The sequence below is a fragment of the Engraulis encrasicolus genome, chromosome 16, assembly GCF_034702125.1.
Source record: "Engraulis encrasicolus isolate BLACKSEA-1 chromosome 16, IST_EnEncr_1.0, whole genome shotgun sequence".
In the NCBI taxonomy this organism is placed as follows: domain Eukaryota; kingdom Metazoa; phylum Chordata; class Actinopteri; order Clupeiformes; family Engraulidae; genus Engraulis; species Engraulis encrasicolus.
In genome coordinates, this window is record NC_085872.1 from 17,792,497 (window position 1) to 17,813,992 (window position 21,496).

At 42.5% G+C, this 21,496-nt stretch overlaps 1 protein-coding gene across 1 annotated transcript in view; it reads left to right on the plus strand.

Annotated features, from left to right (window-relative positions):
- astn1 (astrotactin 1) overlaps nucleotides 1-21,496 on the plus strand; it is a 222,081-nt gene that overhangs the window by 56,922 nt on the left and 143,663 nt on the right. The window contains exons 5-9 of the mRNA XM_063218915.1: nucleotides 5,161-5,310; nucleotides 8,687-8,839; nucleotides 12,532-12,696; nucleotides 18,660-18,744; nucleotides 20,661-20,735. Coding sequence (XP_063074985.1) covers nucleotides 5,161-5,310; nucleotides 8,687-8,839; nucleotides 12,532-12,696; nucleotides 18,660-18,744; nucleotides 20,661-20,735 — 628 coding nt within the window. The remainder of the gene's footprint in view (nucleotides 1-5,160; nucleotides 5,311-8,686; nucleotides 8,840-12,531; nucleotides 12,697-18,659; nucleotides 18,745-20,660; nucleotides 20,736-21,496) is intronic.

The following is a 21,496-nucleotide window of genomic DNA, read 5'->3' on the forward strand; positions in this document are numbered from 1 at the left end:
TTTATTCTGTCTACGTTTGCTTTGCTGAAAGAAATCAACAGCCAAACCCCCCCCCCCCCCCGGAACAAAACAAGACAAGGCAAAAACAAACAAGGCACAACATATTGTTCTGTATGCTGGTGTCATTCGATGCCCTGTGTATCTTTCTGAAGTCCCAGACACATTCGTCTCACCTCCTTTGTTCATTTTCCTTTCTGAAATAGCCATGAAGTGCAGAGTTTGGGGGGAGAAGTCTGAAGTGATGTTATGATGTTTTCTGTGATGTACAACACCCGAACACACAAAATAATCGTCTGTGTGAAGCTCTTGCGTGAGAGTTGTCCCTCACAGACAGGTGCCTTTTGATCCCCGTGAAAAAATCTATTTGTTTTTAATCATCATGTCTTCTCAGATTTTCAGGCCTATTAATTCCTGGGTTTCAAATGTCATGTGCAACCTGTTGTTTTCATTTTTCTGTTTGCATTCTGTCACTGTACATGCTCGCAATTTAAAGCTGTTTAAGTCTAGCATGCAAATCATATCAACACCCTTCCATTTTCACACTGTATTGTATCGTAGAGTGGAATTGAATGCTGTTGTGCACAACACAGAGTGTCAGTGAGCCTGCATGTTTTAGTGGAAACGCATTGTTTATATGTCACTGTGTTTTTGTAAAATGTTTGTTTGGTATGTTTTGTTTTTCTTTTTTTGTTTATTTCTATGAATCCTTTTAAGCACTTGTCAGATGCAGTGAATGTCAAAGCATCAAACATCTGTATGATGTGTGTTTCCACCATGTTCAGTATAAGGAAATGCATTTACACTAATTTATACATATCTAACAGCTGTTTCTTGGAAGGAGAAAGAAGTAGCAAACAATGGTATTATTTGATATAGGCCTATAGTTTTTATTTTATTATGCCAATTCGAACATATCTCTTAAGACTTAAGTGTACAACCAATGACTCCTTTGCCCAGCCTTCACTTTGTTTTATTTCTTTTCCAGAGTAAAGATTAAAAAAATAGACCTGCAGTTGTACTTAAGTAAATCATTTCACAAGTTCAAAACTGTGTTTTGTTCTTGTGTTCATGTTCTATTTAAAGGCAGAGTCTAAGAACCATGCAAACAGCAGCAGATGTTTGAGCTCAACTGCCAATCAAATGAGACCCGTCCATTCTGTATTCCTGAAACACCATTTGTAAAACGCTACATTGGTTCTTGTCCCTTTTTCAGTGGTAAAACTGTGAAAGACCACCAACATTTTTGAACAGATGCACTGAACAGACAGTTATTGAGCAATATGTGACAAAAGTGTGGTGTAGAAGAATGGCAGACTCTACCTTTAAGCAAAACCATCATGTCTGTGGTCCTAAGGCTAAGTTCACACCTGGAATTTTTAAAAAGCTGTCAGTATGTGATTTACATTATAATCCTATAGTTAACTGTCATGCATTTTTAAAACCCTGCCAGAAGCATCTGTCTGCATGACAGAATTTTTTTCTGTACTTAACAAAGATTAAACTTCTGAGACAAAAATACCCTACTGTAAGTCACACAAATATTGTGATTACTTGTCATCCATAAGGGGCATTTTCTTTTAGCCTTATATAATAAAAGCCTTATATATAATAGGCCTACCTCATTTTACCATCTATGCACACTGACAGCTTGTTTTTACTTCTGTCAGACTTAATGCTAAAAACCAAATAAATGGCAACATGTTAAGGAAGCAATGCTGTTACCTACTTTGTTAAGATGAAGAGCTGTACTAGCCTGACAAGCCAGACTAAGTGTGAGATTAAATGTGAATATTTAGTCTGGCCCCGATCAATGAGATATTGGAAGATTGTTGATGGGAACGATGTTGTTTTTCAAACCGTGTCTGTGCCTATAGGCCAACGCTCTGACCAAAACCCTGCCCTATTTGCATCCAAAGACTCAAAACAAATGGCATGCGTTGTGATTGGTCTGCCAATTTCTGGGAATTGGAGCATTGTCCGAGGCTAGACCCACTTGCTGGCAAAAATAATTGTGGCCTCTGGCGGGTGGGTCTAGTTTACTAGGCTAGAGCTGTATATTTAGTATTTGATGAAGTGTCTGATTGCAGATATATGTAGTCATATTTCCATATTTGGTTGATCTATTCAGCAGAATTTATGAAACTAATGTGTACATGCCTTACAAAAGTATGTGGCTTCAGCTGGTTGACGGCTGTGAAATAGGTGGGAATTATTAGCACATCTGCATGTGTCGATGTAGACCAGGGATGGGGAACCAATGTCTCGAGGGCCGTTTAAGAGGGCTGTCTTATCCGGCCCCCGATATAATGTTAATGTTTTGTAGTCTCACATGAAATATGACATGTTTGTTTAAGAAATCTTAGAAGTTACAATTACAATACAAACGTTATATTTTCAGGGGACCTAGTGAAGGTGGGGTCTGTTTTAAAGGTGGCCACCTTCAATATAGGCCTAAAGTGCAGGGGTAAATCCTGATTTGTGTATATAGTACAGCCTTTGGAGGACTTTATGAAATTTGAAGTGGCCCTCGAATGAAAATGGTTCCCCACCCCTCATGTAGACCAATGACTGGACATTGCTTACCACTTTAACAGATTACAGTTGAATAAACAGTTGACTATATTGATGGAAGCAATAACAAAGTAAAATGTTTGCCTAGAGTAATTATGCTGTCATTGCCTGTACGTAATTATGCTGTATAGCCTTGTCAAGGTAACAGTACTTAGCTCATTACGAGATGTAAGCAATGGTGCTTCCAAAGAAACGAGTTTCAGTACGGTTTGGAGAATGTTGTTTGTTTATATGGAAGAGGTGTAGATAATCATTTAATTTATCCAAAGACAGCAAAATTAGTTTTTTGAAAATCACAATGTTTGAACTGATAGAGAGTAGTATGGTGATACTGAATCAAACGAGGACAACTAACAACACTAGAATCTCGTTAGATAAATGGAAAATTCACAGTGACTGGTGTGCACATGTTTCCCCCTAAAATTGAGCTCTATATCAGGGCAAACAAGTTAATGGCATCATTCTACTGAGGTCTGAAAGACAGATAACAAAACTGAATTTAAAAATCGGCATGACATATGATGGAGGAGGCAATATAATCCATGTCTTGGTTTTATCATGTATCTCCATTTCTGACACGGCATAATGAAAACATTTCCCTGCTCTCTGCTGAGTAAATGGACTCTTTTATTCCTGGTGACAAAGAGACCATAGAAGCATGTAGTTATTATGTTTGTCATACCATCCATTCCATATCCATGCATTACATACACCCATTACCGATACCTTCTGAATTAAACGCACCATGGGGTCTGTTTACTTTTGGTGACTCTGGTGTAGCCTGGGTAAATGAAACCATGTTTGTCATCAAAGCATTATTCAGCAGCTTAGCTGACATACAGTGATGATATAGGAATACATTTTAATGAAATACACTTGGTCTGTGGCAATACATTACATACATGAATATCCAATTTTGCTTTCACAAGTTTGCTTTGGTTGTTCATTATCACCCAAATGAATGAGGTCGAGTAGCAATAAAGATGTAAATATTCTTAGATGGGTGTATATAGTATAATTATAATAGTGCATTAATGTGAGTAGTTGCCACTGAAAATAAATTGAGTCAGGAAACCCTGTGTGCATATATATGCGATATATAGCAAAGTGACTTTGGACATGATGTTGAAGCTATATAATTTAATATTATCTAAGTCAATGTACTGTACTGTAGTTGTATGCCATTGCACTCAAAGTAGTGTAGTATTTTAATCACAGAACAAAAGGGTGAAACAACATCAAGGCTTAGTTACATGTTTTGGCCTTGGCCCAATCATACTTGCTTTGGTCCGGTCAGGGATCTGCCTCACCTGTACAAAAAATCTCAATGTACCTTATGACACTGGCTTCCTGGGGAGAGTGTAGAAATGCTGTTGCTATAATAAATGTCAGGAGAAAATCATGCTGCACCAATGGGCAATGCATTATGAATGTGAAATACATCATAGATATTTGCCTTGTAGTTCAAATGCATGCATAATGTAGACAATGGGGAAAATGATGGTAGGTAGACCTTGGGGAAGAAAATCTTTTGCTTATATAATGTTTTCCATACATCTCCTCAAGACCTGAAATCCTTTTCTTATGCTGCATATACTGCACCCACCCTCTATCCTCCCCCAACAGGAAGGAAGGAAGGGAGACACATAAAAGCAGGGCTCGTACTTACGGTACTCTGAGATAAGACAGAGGGAATTTCAATTATGTATCACAAACAGTAACTCATATTGCATTCACAATCCGTGTATTCCTCCTTTTTGTCTTTCAATGCACATCACAATTATTTCAATGGCCAATTATAGTTGGTTCCTTTAGGTAGAAGCCTTTCTAAGCCCGTAAAGCAGGAGATTGCCTTTTCGTTTTATCTTCTGGTTGTTTGCCGTTTTCCGCTGCCTGGCAAACACCTGTGCTTTTGGTTTCAAAAACACAATGGAGCGGAGGCGACTGCTATAATAGTCCAGGCTGCTGCTCTGAGGCTGAGCCTGTTGTTTAGGGGGTTTGTAGCTCTTCCTTCCTGCTAGTCGTATTAATCAATAGTGGATAAATAAACAACTTGATTACCAATTATACTAAAACAACCATGAAGACATGCGGCTGAAATTACTCAATTTCAAGCCCAATTCGATTTGATTGGAAATGCTGTGTGTGTGTGTGTGTGTGTGTGTGTGTGTGTGTGTGTGTGTGTGTGTGTGTGTGTGTGTGTGTGTGTGTGTGTGTGTGTGTGTGTGTGTGTGTGTGTGTGTGTGTGTGTGCGTGCGTATGTGTGCGTGTGTGTGTGTGTGTATGTGTGCGCGTGCGCGTGCGTGCGTGCGTGCGTGCTTGCGTGCGTGCCTTTGCTCGTTTGTGTATATTTACAATATTTTTGGAATGCATGCGAGTTTCTGTTCTTTGTAATAGCTTGTTGATTGTTTTAGTTTTTTTTATTGGTTTACAATCCTTTGTGTCCCCTGTGAAACATGCATACCTTAGTTCTCTCCCTCATGTCACATTTCTTGGCACAGTTTTTTTGGTTGACTTCAGGACGGCCTTACAGAACTTTGCCGTGTGTCGATGTAACTTAACTTTGATGCGAGGTTTCTTTCTCCGCAGCGGGTTCAGCCTTCCTGAACCCAGACGGTGACTCTGGGACAGAGGCCGACAGCGAGCCCCAGCTGACCTTCTACACCGACCCCAACCGCAGCCGCCGTCGCAGTCGAGGTATGCGAAACGGTAACGCCAACACGGCCTGGGGCCCCGGGGGTAAGGAGGACAACCGCTCCGATCTGCCGCCTTCCTTCCTGCACTCCGTCTCAGCAGCATGAGACCACTGTGTCAGTGGTGACCCCTGTGATGCGTGATGATGCACCCAGCCCCACAGTGTCATTTGTTTGTTTGTTTTTTTTGTTTGTTATGGTTTGTTTGTTTGTTTGTTTTTATTTGTGAATTTTTGAATCTACATGTTGTGTCAGTCAGAGGGGAATTCAATGCAATCTCGATACCATGGCGAGTTCAGTGCAGCTGGTGCAGCGCTAATTGAATTCCCTCCATTTGGTGTTGTTATATTTTTTCCCTTTTTCTTTGTGACCTGATGTAAACAACAGGCATGAACTGGAGTGTTTGGTCTGCAACTCCCTATAAACGATCCTGTGTGTACTGCGCATAGCAATGCTCATGAAATTAATTGGACGCATACTCTAACACAGCATGCAAATTGTGACACCATTCCACATCCACATTTATTCATGCAGCAGGTGTGATATCCAAATCAAATATACTAGCTGGAGAGTGAAACTTTTTTCGGTCACTTTTCTGACTTTTTGTCAGTGCATCACTTGAACCATCAAATAAGTACCGGTAGTTCACAGATGTGCCAAAACGTTGGATGTGCCAAAAACGTAAGAGACACAAAATTCTGTATTACATACATGTTTAATTTACAAATGTGTCCAATGTGCAACTGACCGATGGCTGAAACTGATTTGTGTGCAAAACAATTCTTTCCACGGCACATTAAGTCTTTTCTTGACATATAGGACAGACTGTCATCGTAGTCTAAAATGGCTGGTGGCTGTGGTTACAACCCGGTCATTATTTCCAATGCCCTCATTGCTAAGTTAGCATATTGCATCATTCTGCTGAGTATTACATTTGTAAAATCACCGTGGTCCTAGGCGCACACATAGTATAATGACACTAAAAGCTATTTTAGATATCTGTAAGATGCAGTTTTGCTCAAAGTCCACTGATATTTCACAACTTGACATTTGAAATCCAAAATGACCTTGGTGATTTAATGTACTGGTGCGGTACAATAAAAAAAACTCTGGAACTAGTACGTAGGTGTGCAAATATTTAAAGGGCTTGTAAAGGACATGTCATGTGTAAATGTCAGAAATACATTATATTGTGAACAAGGCAGCATTTTTAAAATCTTGTTTTAGGGAAAATATCATAGTTTAGCATAGCAAATGGCATGCCATAGGTATTCGGAAATTAAATAACACAATGTGTATTTGGTAGATAAAACTAAGTAAAAAGCAATGCTACAGCATTTTGGACAAATGAAATATCAGTGGTTTCTCAAACCCCCTAGCAGTGCTGCCAACAAAAAGGGTTGTCTTGCTAATTAAAGATGGATTTGAAAATATATACTACTATAGTAAATACTATAACTATAATAAATAAACTATAGTAAACTATATTAAACTACAATAAATACTGTCTTATGTATCCTGGCAAGTTAATCCATTCTCGAAAGACACATTCTTTCTTTGTCCACAAGAACCCTTGCAGCAGTGTTATTTTTCTCTATCGCTACATTCAGTAAAGGCATCTCAACACATAACCAGCTGCCACACCTCACCCAGTGAACAACAACTCAGGTCTTTTCTTTTTTCCTTTCACCCTTCTATTCTCCCAATTACTCCCTGCACAGGCATATGTCAAAGAGTGCTCCAGTCAGCTGGAGCGAAACAACACCTTTAATTAGACCACCAGGAATAGACACGAGTTGTTTCTCATCTTTTTCATGTTTTTATTATGTGTGTTTGGACTGTGATCAGATCAATGTTAATGTGATTTTTTTTTAATCGTCATTTTGTGTGTTTGTCTTTTTTGTGAATGCTGCCTGATGGTGTTGTCTGTGTAAATTGAACAAAATCATCCACAGGAAAAAGAATGTGTCACTTTGACTTTTTGCAAAATCAGTTCTACAGCTGTGTTCATATTTTTCTCGGGTACTTTCTTAAATGTGTTTTGAGTGAGTTATGTTTGTTGTAGATTGGGTTAACAATGCCAAAAAATGTACAGCACATGATGATGATGGTCTTGATTTGGGTTTAAAATCTTTCCTCATTTAATTTAACATATACACGTCATTCAGTCGTGCAACACCATTTTTTTTTGGTCTGGCATTTTTTATTTAAAAATCAGATGCTCAGTTTTACATTTTGTGTTGACATGCCTTCGATCAAAGAGCCTTTTTTTGTAATCAGGAACACATGCATAAACACTCTGGTGTTTACAGACCAAACGACCTCGGAAGGAACTTCATGCACAGCAGACAGCAATTTAAGGCACTTGCAGATATGGACATGCACACCCTCTGAATGAAAAGCACAGACAAACATAATGGTTCCTGGTAGCTATGCACAATATGAAATGGATATGATGACCATAGCACAAGGGGCAACAACACACCCCATGGAGCTGTATGGGGCTATTTCTTTTCCTATCCCTTCAGTTCACCCATGACCGGCACTTCTTTGATAGAGATGTTGATATTCAGGTCCATAAATGTCATCCCTAAAGCTGTGAGCAGAGACGGAAAGAGAACAGGGCGAGCAAGAGGAACCTTTTAAAGTCATGTCACAGGAGAGCTGTGGCCTGCTGTAGACCATGGTCAAATCAATCAGTGTGTGAGGGAAGTGTGTGTGTGGTGGGGGAGAGCAAGATAGACAGAGATGGAGAGACAGCGGTATAGAAAAAGAAACACACAGGGAGACGGAGAATTGTGTTTCTTCCATGCTCCTTTCAAAATGCCCCTACACGTACGGTAACCACTAGTGTGAGGAGTATATTTGTGTATGTATGTGCATATACAGGTCTTACTCATATATAATGGCTAATGTGTGCATCTACTCTTTGGATTGCTATTTACACAATTTTTAAGAATACAAGCTATGACTGATAGGACACCTCAGCACCCTGGAACTCTGACCACAGATGAAACACGAGAGAACAAGAAATCAAAAAGCAAAAATTCCTTTTTCCATTATGGATGTTCTCATTGCTACCCTACTACGTGCTGTAGCATCAGTCTTCAAAAAGGTGAAGTGTTATCTTCCAAACCACCGCGTCTCCTCTCCTCTCCTCTGAGTCCCAGAGCACAGTGTCCCCAAAGGCTGGAGGCTGCCGGTTTGATGCGGTGCCCCCTTTCATGGTCTGCGAGGCCAGATGTGAGACTAGGCTGGTTGTAAGTGACTCCCACTGCGCGGCGCCCGGTGGTGCCAGTGGAGAGATGTGATGGGGGGTGTTGGTGGAGAGGAAATAATAAGCACGAGGGTTCAGCCAAACTTCACAGGTTTCTCTTTGCTGGGGTCTGGCTGCGCTTCCTGACCCACACATTGCTTGTGATCCGCAGGCTCCCCACGCAGCCCTGTCAACAAGACCACCTTGACTTTGATCAGCGTGGTCAGTTGTGTGATCGGCCTGGTCTACTCGTCTCACCTCGCCTGCAGCCTCACTGTCAAAGTCATCCTGCATGTTCCAGAGCATCTCATCGCTGATGGTAATGTCATGACACCTGGGAACCTCTGTGTGTGTGTTCGTGTGTGTGTGTGTGTGTGTGTGTGTGTGTGTGTGTGTGTGTGTGTGTGTGTGTGTGTGTGTGTGTGTGTGTGTGTGTGTGTGTGTGTGTGTGTGTGTGTGTGTGTGTGTGTGTGTGTGTGTGTGTGTGTGTGTGTGTACCTGTGTGTGTGTGTACCTGTGTGTGTGTATGTGAATGTTTGCGTGTGCTCCTGTATATGTGTATGTATCCCTGTGTGTCTAAATATACAGTCCCAGGAAAAAGTTTGTACGCCCTTTGAAATTTCTTACCTTTCTGTCAAAATTGGTTATAAAACATGGTCTGATCTTCCCGGAAATCACAAGAAGGAACAACCAAAGTCTGCTTTAACTAATTCAACCCAAACATTTACATCATATTTTTATTGGGCATAAGATGCAAACATTAACAGGACAGCAGCAAGGCATAAGTAAGTACACCCTTGAATTCAATAGGTTTTAACCCTCAGTTAGTCGCAATAACCTCAACCAGATGTTTCCTGTAGTTGCAGATCAGATTCACAAAACAATCTGGATGTATCTGGTCTCCCTCTTCTGCCTCTCGTCAGCAAGGTTTGTGAGATGTCTGGAGTGCATAGCTTTCTTGACTCCATGCCATATAATCTCCATTGTTTTTTGTCAGGGCTTTGACTGGGCTATTCCAGAATGTGTATTTCATTATTATGAAGCCATTCTAAAGTCGATTTGCTTCTAAAGTATGGGTTGTTGTCACATTTCAGCACCCATCCTCTTGTGTGCTTCAACTGTGTGACAGACTACCTCACTTTTTTCTGTAAAATATATTGATAAACTTCTGAGTTCATTGTTCCACTGAAAATAGCAAACTGAAAAGGGCCTGAGGCACCAAGGTAGCCGCATATAATGATGCTCCCGCCACCATACTCAAAGGTGGAGATGATGTTTTGGTGAAGGTGTGGTTCTCCAGTTCTCCTCCAAACATGACATTGTGTGTTCCCCTGAACAATTCAACTTTGGTTTCAACGTTGGTCTACAGAATATTTTGCAGTAATTCTATGAAGCATATAAATGCTTTTTCGCAAACCTCAAAGGTGCAGCAATATTTTTTGGACAGAAACCCCATTAATTTTAGATTGGCAGAATGAATCCCATTTTTAGCTATTCTTGGTTACATCTCCTCTTCTGAGTATGGTGGCGGGAGCATCATTATATGCGGCTACCTTGCTGCCTCAGGCCCTTGACAGTTTGCTATCATCAGTGGAACAATGAAATCAAATTTATTATGATATTTTACAGAAAAAACGTGAGGAAGTCTGTCACACAGTTGAAGCACGCAAGAGTATGGGTCCTGAAATGTGACAACAACCCATACTTTAGAAGCAAATCGACTTTAGAATGGCTTCATAATAATGAAATACACATTCTGAAATAGCCCAGTCAAAGCCCTGACAAAAAACAATGGAGATTATATGGCATGAAGTCAAGAAAGCTATGCACTCCAGACATCCCACAAACCTTGCTGACGAGAGGCAGTTCTCTAAAGAAGAGGGACACAAGATACAAACAGATTGTTTTGTTAATCTGATCTGCAACTACAGGACAAGTCTGGTTGATGATATTGCAACTAACTGAGGGTTAAAACCTACTTAATGCAAGGGTGTACTTACTTGTGCCCTGCTCTCCTGTGAATGTTATGGCCTTATGACTAATAAAAATATGATAACATGTAAATGTTTGGGTGGAATTAATTAAAGCAGACTCTGATTGTTCCTTCTTGAGATTTCCGGGAAGATCAGACCATGTTTTATGATCATTTTTGACAGAAATGTAAGAAATTTCAAAGGGTGTACAAACTTTTTCCTGGGACTGTATATGTAAAAATAGCAAGTGCATCCACCTCACCCACCAACTCCAGTGCTGTAAAAAGCCAAATGTGTCCCATGTGTTCCCTTGAAAGGGATCCTCGCATTTGTATAACAAAGACATCATGTAGCACATTCAGGCCAGGCCATGGAAAATACACGCATACACTCACACACACGCACACGCATGCACACTCACACATGTACATATGCACACAGGGATCTCAATATGCGAAAATAAATGCTGTCAAAAACACATGAAAACTGGCTTGCACACAGCAATGCCCTTTGTCAATAGATATGTGTGTAATTCTTTGTGTGTGTGTGTGTGTGTGTGTGTGTGTGTGTGTGTGTGTGTGTGTGTGTGTGTGTGTGTGTGTGTGTGTGTGTGTGTGCGTGTGTGTGTGTGCGTGCGTGCGTGTGTGCGTGTTTGTGTACATGTCTGCACAAGCATGAATGCGTGTTTGTGTGTGAGTGTGCCCATGTCAGTTTGTGTGCATGGCGTGTGAGAGACTGAGTGTGTGTGTGTGTGTGTGTGTGTGTGTGTGTGTGTGTGTGTGTGTGTGTGTGTGTGTGTGTGTGTGTGTGTGTGCGTGTGCGTGCGTGTGCGTGTGTGCGTGTGTAGGTGCGTATGTGCGTGCGTACGTGCGTGTGTGTGTGTGTGTTAGAGAGAAAGTGTTTGTGTGTTAGCGTGTGTGTATTTGGACCACGGTTTCTACGGAGTCTGTGCTCTGCCTGTTAATGAATGTCAATGTGGCACCTGCAGTTCAGCATTGCCGGCCAGGCACTCTCTCCACTCTGTGGCTCGGTGGAATTCTTCAGCCGTCACGAGAGGCTACATAGCCACATAGATTATAGAGACTGGCAATGCTCATCTGTCATTTTGTCTCCCAACCCAAAGCACTACTGCACCGAGATTGCTGCTGCTGTGGGCAAGATTAACATTTTAAAAGCCTTCTGGGGGAAGAAAAAAAAAGAAACTAGATACGGATACCACCCTAATAGGGGGAAAAAGAGATTTGAAATGTGTCCATAAACGTCTTCATGACTGTATTTGATTAGATTTGAAATGACATTGAGATCTGATAAGAGGAAAATATTGGGGGAAGGGTTTGGAATAAAATATTGCATTTAAGACACATGGCCGCATGCCCGTCTTTAACTTACTTAGTGAGATGGCGCCAGGGGTGACAGGGTCGTGTCTGTGCTGCTACATCAAAACTCTGCTGGTGAAGAAGCCAACTCTGTCATCTCCTCCAAAAAACGATCTTCTCTTCTGCAGCTCTCTACCATACGCATCTTTGTAGGGCAGAAAAGTACACAGGGAAGCATTAACATTATATCCTGTGCCATGACACTATGACTTTCAGTGCTGATGGAAATGGTCATCAACAGAATATAGTCTGTGACCTTTTTCCAAGATCATGTGACATCAGTAATGTTTAGCAATGATGCGGTGCGGAATCGCTTAACGGCGCTTTCAACTGAGCTTTTGCTCGCTTCAACTCGCCTTGCGAAAAACGATTCTAATCAGTGTCATCGCTCACACTTAACCTGCTATAATCCCAACAGAGTGTGACTTTTTTCCGGGAGCCGCCACAAGGCTGCCTGACAACAAACATCACCTCGTAGGAAGAGCGAAAGCAGATGGTTTACATGCTGCCATTGGCACCGTCGTCTCGTGTGTAGCTGTCGGCTTTGCTGGTGCCACCTTGTTCGCGTCAGTGAGATCACCTCTGAGCTCTAGCTTGCCGGGGCTGAGCTGATGTACAGTATGGGTCTCTTTGCTGACTGCTCTCTTCCTGCTGCTCCGTAGGGTCGCGCTTCATCCTGCAGCAGGGCAGTCAGCTGGACGCGTCTGATTGGCTGAACCCGGCCCAGGTGCTGATTTACTACCAGAATGAGAGCGGGCCCTGGATCAACGAGCTGTGCGGACGTCGCCTGCTGGACCCCTGCGAACACCAGTGTGAGCCAGAGACTGGTGAGACGCACGCACGCATACACACGCACGCATGCATGCATGTATGCACACACGTATGCACACACAGACACACACATGCACGCACGCACGCACGCACGCACGCACGCACGCACACACACACACACACACACACACACATGCACGCACGCACGCACGCACGCACACACACACACACACACACACACAGAAGCATACACGCACACCATTGCACCAATTCAACCTTAAACCAAAGTTGAAATACAGTCTTTGGAACTTTACAAAGTGTAATGGTATAAATTGGCAAAAAAATGTGTCAAGTATAGTATAAGTAGTTTTTTTTTTTAATAATCTATTTATTTGTTGTTTATTTGTTATTCATTTATTACAGCTTTAAATAACAGTGTTTGCAGCAGTGAGAAATACTGTAAGTCAATACCCTCTGCAACTGAGACAAACTAGTTTGAAAAAAAAACCCAACAACACAGTAAATCACACCATCTCACCCACTTCTGGCTTTCAGCAGAAACTACAGAAAGTACTTTTCTTTGCTTTTGGTATCCCTGAAAATCGACTGTATAATTCAGAGTGGAAAGGGTAAATCCAAAGGTTGACGTCTCTTAGAAAATCCTGCCAGTCAAGGCCTCCAAGCGCGACTGCTGAGCAGTTACAAGCTCTGGCCTGCATCACCGCCCAGGTGAACAGGCAGGTGGATGCTGGTCACGTCCTCACTCGCCTGCTCCTTTTAAACAGAAAATCAAATGCATTAGTTCAAGAGGCCATCTTAATGGAAAAAAAGCATGTCCATTACCTAAGAAACAACCATTATTTATTATGTAAATGTTATCTATTACATAAATACTTTTATTATAAAATTTAGAAAAAAATGGTGTGTACACAGATAAGTTTTTTTTGTCCTCCCAAATAGTGAACATACGCACGCACGCACACACGCACGCACACACGCACACACACACACGCATGCACTATTTACACACACACTGTTTCCACGAGAAGTCCATTGTCACTCTTCCTTTATGTCACTTCAAGTAAGAATTTAATAATTAATGTGCTATCATCATGTACCAAATGAGGCGGACATTACATGAGGATGATGAGTCTGCATTTATGTAATTAGTGCCAAAAAGTGTGTGATATGAATATTCCCAGACCAGGTGTTCTCTGGAGAAATGTGGCTCCGTCAGCAGAGCTGCATATATACCAAATGTTCCCTACTACGCCCCTTCCCACAGCAAACGGACTGTCTGCCGTGAGTCCTCATCATGGCATGCCTTTCAATAGACACCAGCAGGCTGCGTGTGTGTGACAGGGGCTTAGCTGCTTTCCAGCCAGAGTTTAATATGCAGTTTTATCCCTCGGTGTCTTTTCCTGACTGAGCAGTATGGAGTAATGAATTCGAGAGCTCTGCAAGTGCTGAACGGAGGAGAGTCAAAAACCAGGTCCCTGAGTCCTGACAATGGGGAGATAGGGACTTTTGTGTGAATTGCATCTCGGCGTTAGCCGCTGGTGGACTACATATGCTGAGGGACACTAAGCTGCCATAAGGACTTTAAGACAGGAGCTTGCGAAAGCCGACAAATTTGCTGCTGAAAATGTGATGTTTGTTGGTTGGTATCCCAGAGCACATTTGAGTCAAGATGCCTGTGCTCAGCCTTGGCCCCTCAACGCAAGCTGCTACACAGCATTTTCATGACCTTTGCCATGGGTAGCAGCAATGTGGTTGGTAGTGGAGCTCTTATCGACCTGCTTGTGGCAGTCAGAGTAGCCCCAAGCTTCATTAGCATGTCTCTGGCAGCCTGGCGATGGCAGCGGCGGAGGACAAGAGCCTCACTTCAGAAGTACCTGGAGAGCAGTCAGTTACAGCAGGGATCCATCTTGCATTGAAATCGTTTTCTTGGAAATAGAAGTTATCCTTTTATTCGGATCTGTAATTCAAAAGCAAGGTGTCCCTGGGGGAGAGTGTGGTGCACTGAGGTGCGTCGAGGACCACAGGAGACTGGTGAACAGTATGTAAAAGATGAGGCTTTGGTGGTGTAGGCCCCACACTGCGGTAATTGCATTGTTCTTTTTCCGGGTACCATGCATCCCTAATGAAAGGCTTGGGGAAGATTGGAAGGCACCAGAAAAGCTGCAAGACAGCCTCAATCAAACTCTGAGCAAGAGATACTGATGAGAGCAGGGATAGGTTATGACAAAAACACCAGCCCCCCTTCACACATGAAAAGAGAATTTTCAACCATACCCCAATGTAGGTTGGCAGGGTGTGTGTGTGGTGGAAGCAGGGGTGGTGCGGGGGCGGTTAGACACACAGCAGCTTTATAGGCCCCCAACCAGGGCGACCCCAGCCACTCTGCCCGCCGGCTCAAAGCCCATTTATTAAGACAGGACGGCACTGTGCTGGGCCTCTTGGTTACCTCTGTTGCCTGATCCCTGCTCTTCAGTTCAGTACATTAATTTACCTGAAAAATTAATCCACCCCAGGCTTTATCTGGGCTCGTGGTGTGAGGGGAATTATTGTGGAGTTTTAGAAATTCATTAATAAACAAAGAAACATGGTTTCTGACTGTTTCCGCCCTCCTAAGCAAAATTAAATCAGCACTGCTGTTTCAGTGACCACCAATGATTTTTTTCCTTCACTTTCTGACTTCATCGACATTTTTTTGTCACTTTGCACTGTGCTTAATGCAAAGAGTGAAGTGAAAGACGTATCAATTGCCAAAGTTATTGGGCATCATCATCTTGCGTTAAACAAACGTGTTTGTTCTCTGGCCCAGTGACACAAATGCTGCTGGAGTTGGAGGTAGAGACGCCATGCCAAGCCAGAGAAGTTGGCATAATGCGATTTGTGGAATACACTTTACACAGGAGCGTGCTTTTAATTAGCTGTTAATTATGCACTTGTCAAATAAACAGACTAGCTCTCTCTCCCTTGTGGCCCATCCAGCAAGGAAAAATCTTTTATTCTGCACATTTTGTTGTAGACAGAAAATCTCTATGTTGGATTAAACTCTTGTGTTTGTTACTTTCTCTGCTGCCTGCCAAAATTAATTTTCTAACCTTATAACAAAGACTTTGCACACCTCTTGTTGTCTGAATTAATTATGCATTATGACAAATGGGGGACATTACTGCAGCATTTTAGCGTAGATTCTAGGTTACATTGTATTACATTTGTATTATTGGGAAATACAGCTGTGTGCTTTTGGTACTGTACAGTACATTTATGCCCTGTTCCTATTCCGGTGTTACCTGTGCTATATATATGTATACGTCTTAATTGCAAAACACAGTAGGGGTCACTCGATAACTGAAATCGCTGCAGCATTTTAGATTCTAGGTAACATTGTTTTTGTATTATTGGAAAATAAAGCTATATGCTTTTAGCACTGTACATTTATGCCCTGCTCTCTCTCTGGTGTTACCTGTGCTATATACCTACGTATAGGTCTTCATTGCAAAACACTGGGGTCGCTCGATTACTAGAGAAGTAAATGGGTACCTGATTAAAAAATAATGTTGAGCACACAGAAAAGTGTCTGTAATTACTAGAGGTACCTCAAAGTGAGCAGTGGGGTATGTTTATTCGATATACACTTCGTGTTGAACACAATAGTAAATGACCGGTGATTAGAGTGTCATGGGCAAATTACCCACAGTTGCCTTTTTTGTTGTCAGTGTTATGCAGCCAGCCTCTTGCCTGGAAATCCAGGGGCTTATCAGCTAGTATTAATGAAAGGTAAATAAATGCTGTGACTTCAGTGCAAATTATTAACTTCTCCAGTCAACTGTTGTTATTGTGAACAAAAACAGTAATTAAACTCAAATTGATTTTTTTTGCCCAATTCTGCCATGCTGCAGGACATTTTAATACTGATGGGGGTGACTTACAAATGCAATTATACAATGTTGAATCTTTAGCAAAAGAAATAAGACTACCAAGACTATTTCTAAACATGCGCTTGTGTGAGCATACACACGCACGCAGGCACGCTGCAGGCACGCAAACACTCACACAGTAAACCATCTTGTATATTGGATTTGTGTGGCCTGAATCCAGTGAGCAAAGAGAATAAGGCTCAAATGCACACAATATGATTACGATGACAAGTGTAGGGTCCCACCTCTCCACCATGTTAAGGAGTGAGCATTGTTTTCACACCCACTTATTCCCGGTGAATGGCTCCCGACGTGTAATCTCAACAAGCACACAAGCATCACAAGGAAAACTGATTATGCAAACTAGAGGTTGCACATTTCAGCAGTGTGTACACTGGTTGTGTGCAGAGTACACAATGGGGATCAAATGCATTGTAATTACAGTGGCTAATGCTACCTTTTCTATATGAATGATATTTCCAGTTCAAAGAAAGACCTACTCTCTCTCCTCTGGACTGACTAGGCATAAAAGAAATGTCCTCCTATTCCCCTTCGGATTAGTTACACCTCCACTGGCACACAGAATAAATTAAATTAATTCAGTTTTTTCCTGTCTTTTCTCAATTGAATGGAAGGATTATAGTATTAAATATGCCATCACCATATTTTAATGCTCTGTCATGAATACATGGGGTCTGAACTTACTTGTGGGACTCTGTAACAGTATACTTCCTTGTCCAGATGAGCCCCACCTCAGAGAGGCTCACATTACAGTACGGGATGGCATTGCTAGGATACTGTACGTCCCCCCTTCCAGTTCCTAACATACCGGTACAGCACCCATCCCAGCCACCTCCTCACCCCCATCTGTTCAGAAACCCCCTAAGCGAGGCTCATCATCCTACGTAGTACGCACTGCCACCCCACTACACCCTACACCCTACCTGTCCCCTCCCGCCCCCTAGCAGCATCCCCGTCAATCTTGCAACTGACAAATGGCGGGCGGCAGCGTCTGCATCATGCCCTGACAGAAGGCATCAGTGGAAGAGGGAGTGACTTGCCTGGGCCATGATGGCTGGAATGAGCACGGCTGATTAGAGGACTGATGGAGGGAAGCTGAGTATGCCACACCACACATACTCTCGAGCTACCACTCTGCTCTCAGGTCTCTCAGCCGGATGCCATATACATGGGTTCTCATTTTTGTTTCCCCCTGGCTGCGCGACGCTACCTGCGCACAACTCAACCTCTGATTGTTGGAAACCGCTGTCGGTAAAAAAAAATACCTCAACTTGCTCCTCCTCACAACACCGTGTTTATAAACAAAAAATAGCATGTATACAGCAGCGGTGTAAGAACAAGACCAAGGTGGGGGTCAGAGATGAAGTATTATTAAGAGTATACTTTCAACTGCAGGGGAGGGAGAGAGAGATAGAGAACAGCCAACCCACTGATTTTCTCGGGCCAGATTGTGCTGCAAAAACATGATGAATTCTGCAGGTCTTTTTTACAAGGCAAATGAGTGGCGTTTGGCATCAAAATGTTGTAGGCCGATTTAAGGTATGCCTGCAGTTAAGCCTCCCGGGGTGCGCCTTATTCATGACCATATGCTACAGCAAGGAATAAGCATTAATGTGGCGTCTCTGCATATCGCACAGCATCTGCCCAGCGTGTTCCACATTAGCTGCTCACAAGTACACCTGAGGTGGTTTTTGAGCTGCTCTTGATAGAGGGATGGTGGAAAATGTGTTTCTTTTTTGGGGGGTGGGAGAAAAACAAGGCATCAGCTCAAACATCCTCTTCTGAATGCCTCATGCAGGGCAGTCCTGAAATTGCTTATGTGGGTAGAATAGCCACTTGGGTCTGTCTGAGACACCCTCCACAAGGTCATTAACTCCCATTAGTACCAGAATGTAGAGGCTATAGAATCCTGAAGTGCTAGGTGTGATAGCAGCAACCCACCTAATGTGCTGAACTAGATGGTTCCCTAAGGCTATCTATGGTAATTAAGACTCCTTACGGTATGTGTTGTCGTGGTGCATTTCGATGACAATGCTATGATTGATATGTCTTGTTGCTGTTTCCCCCAGGTGATTGCCTCTGTTTCGACGGCTACATGAGGGACCCAGTTCACAAGCATCTCTGTATTCGGAACGAGTGGGGGCCAAACCAAGGGTAAGGCTTGTCATTTTTTTATCTATAAAACTCACTGTTTTAGTACTTCTGGTGCGTGGAGGTAGCTTGGCAATCGTGTTGTTTACACATTTATTCCGGTGCAAAAAATGTTCTACCTTAAACTCTGCAGGAAACAAAGGTCAGCTTACCACACTTTGAGAAGGCAGTCGATCTTTACGGTTGCTGGAGAATTTGAAACTTTGCAAAGAAGTAGCAGATGGTTTGCCTCCTTGACAGTAAATGCTGAGGTGTTTTGCATACGCAGTAACCCTGACGAGTATAAAGGTCCTGGTGGCCACATTTTAGACCGTCCGCAAAACAGATGGCATCTTGTTAAGGAGGTGAAATAGTAAAAGCAAATCAGTGCATACATGGGCAACTCTTATTACCAATTAGTTAAACAAATGTTGTATGAACGAGCCACCGTATGGCTGAAAACCCAACGTTCCAGTCAGTTAAGTTGCTTTGGGGGGCATTTAAATGCAAACTTATATATTTTCGCAATCCTTCACACTTCTCTTGGTCTCCCATCCAGCAGAGTTTTATATATTTGTGCGGATTCTAACGGAGTGTCATGCTGTCGAAAAGGGCGATTAATATTGAGGGTTTTTTTAGGGTAGATGTCACTCTGAAATGTTTTGATTACGAAGCAGAGGTGAGGAAAGCCTTGGCATTTTAATTGGGCGGGAGATTGAGGTGATGATGCCTGGTGCGATGGATCTGATAATTAGAGCTCAGATCGAAACAATCAGGAGCCCCACCTCTGGGGAGCCGCAGGACTGGTGATGGAGGGTACACGTTCATTTAGTGGCGCGGCACCTAGGTGCTAGAAGGTTTTAATTGGGTCGATCTCCCCAGGGCTAAAAGTCAGACAAAAGTCCAGTGCCTGTGTCATTTCAAGCGGAGAGGTGACATCACTGCAAGCGTTTCCATTTTACTGTGACTTTTGGACGTCTAACTTGACCTACCCGTAGTGTTCTTTGAAGGTGATGAGGGTATACTGTATGTGTGATGATGATCAAGTTCAAGGTTTGTTATTGTTGACATCTTTAGATGTTTTCTTATACAGTGTCTTGTACAGTGTGTGTGTGTGTGTTTTATTATCACATGAAGCATCATTAGATAATTGTGTAGGGGAGCTTACAAGATTATTATCAAGTATACGGTGTGGAAAAACGATGTATTTTTCCGGCGATTTCGCAGAAATAATGTATTTTTCTGCCATCCATCAAACCTCCCCCCTCTCTCTATGGAGTGCAGAAGCATGTCATCTTCCCCAGGAGATTACGTGTGCTAATCTCCATCATCTTACCTCATGGCTGTCAGTGTCATGGGACACACATCAGCTAATGTCACAACTGTGTGCCAGAAAGAAAAAGGATCTTTTCACCAAAACACTGAGGCGCAGCACGGTTGAGCGTCTCACCACAGCAGTGAGATTAAAGCATTCTTGCTGTTCTGTGTCTCACAGAGGCATATTCAGGACGTATAATGACATGCAGTAACATACATGTAGAGGCAGGTTTGTGGTGCTTCTTCTCTCCTGTAGGAGCCATAGTAAGATGTCGGAAAAGTGGCTAGTTCTACGGTATTTACATCCAAATGTTATTAATTTACAGCCTGAATGTTATTCACTTAACACAGTTTCAATCAGTCAGTCAGTCATCCAGGCCACTGAGTTGTATAATGACATTCAGTAACATAGAGGCAGGTTTATGGTGCTTCTTCTCTTTCTTACGGAGCCATAGTAAGATGGCTGAAAAGCGGCTGGTTCGATGGTATTTACATCCAAATCCAAAACAATGGCAGCCTGAATGTTATTCACTTAACACAGCTTCAATCAGTCAGTCAGTCGGTCCGTCATCCAGGCCACTGAGATGTCCATATCTATTTCCCTTGTGCTTCTTTTTCCACAGTCCCTGGCCATACACCATTTTCCAGCGTGGGTTTGATCTGGTGATGGGAGAGCAGCCATCCGATCGCATCTTCAGGTAAGGCCCGAGAGCTGAGAAGGCATTTCATCTTGTTCTTGGATCAGGTTGTGGTTGTGCCTGCGAAACTCATCCCAGAGGTCACAGCTTCAGGGGGAAACTAAGCATGAAATGATACCACATTTTCGCTTGAAAGTGCACCACAATGAAACCGTTTTTTTCTTTTCTTTTTTTTGTTGTTTTTCTGTCTCCCTCTCTACTGCCTGTTTCAGTTTCAGATGCCTGTTTCACAGCACACCTGTCACAGCTTTACTCACATAGGCAACACGTAGAATATTTCCTGTGCTGATAAACACATTATGCAGTTAATAATGTAGCATCCCATGATATTTAGTACATAGAAGCCATGCATGTAAATGTGAAATACGTATTTCAAAATGCAGGAGGACACCCCCACCCTCAAGCTCATATAGATCCATTGTGTGTGTGTGTGTGCGTGCGTGCGTGCGTGCGTGCGTGCGTGCGTGCGTGCGTGCGTGCGTGCGTGCGTGCGTGTGATAATATCTGCATAATATCTGTCCCTAGATAGTGTAATACTGTGTATAGTTCTGGTGAAAAAGGCGGGTTTAGGTTCTGATAGCTGTGATGGTCTTTTGTCTTTAGATCCTTCAAAAATCCATGACAAATCAGAATACTGTTTAATGGTAATGGTATTCTCTGCCGTGCTCTCTCTGGCCTGACCCTTATTAGTTATCCTGACATTATGACAATTTCTACATAAGCTACTTTCCTCTTTAAAAAAGACTTCTACTGAATGTATT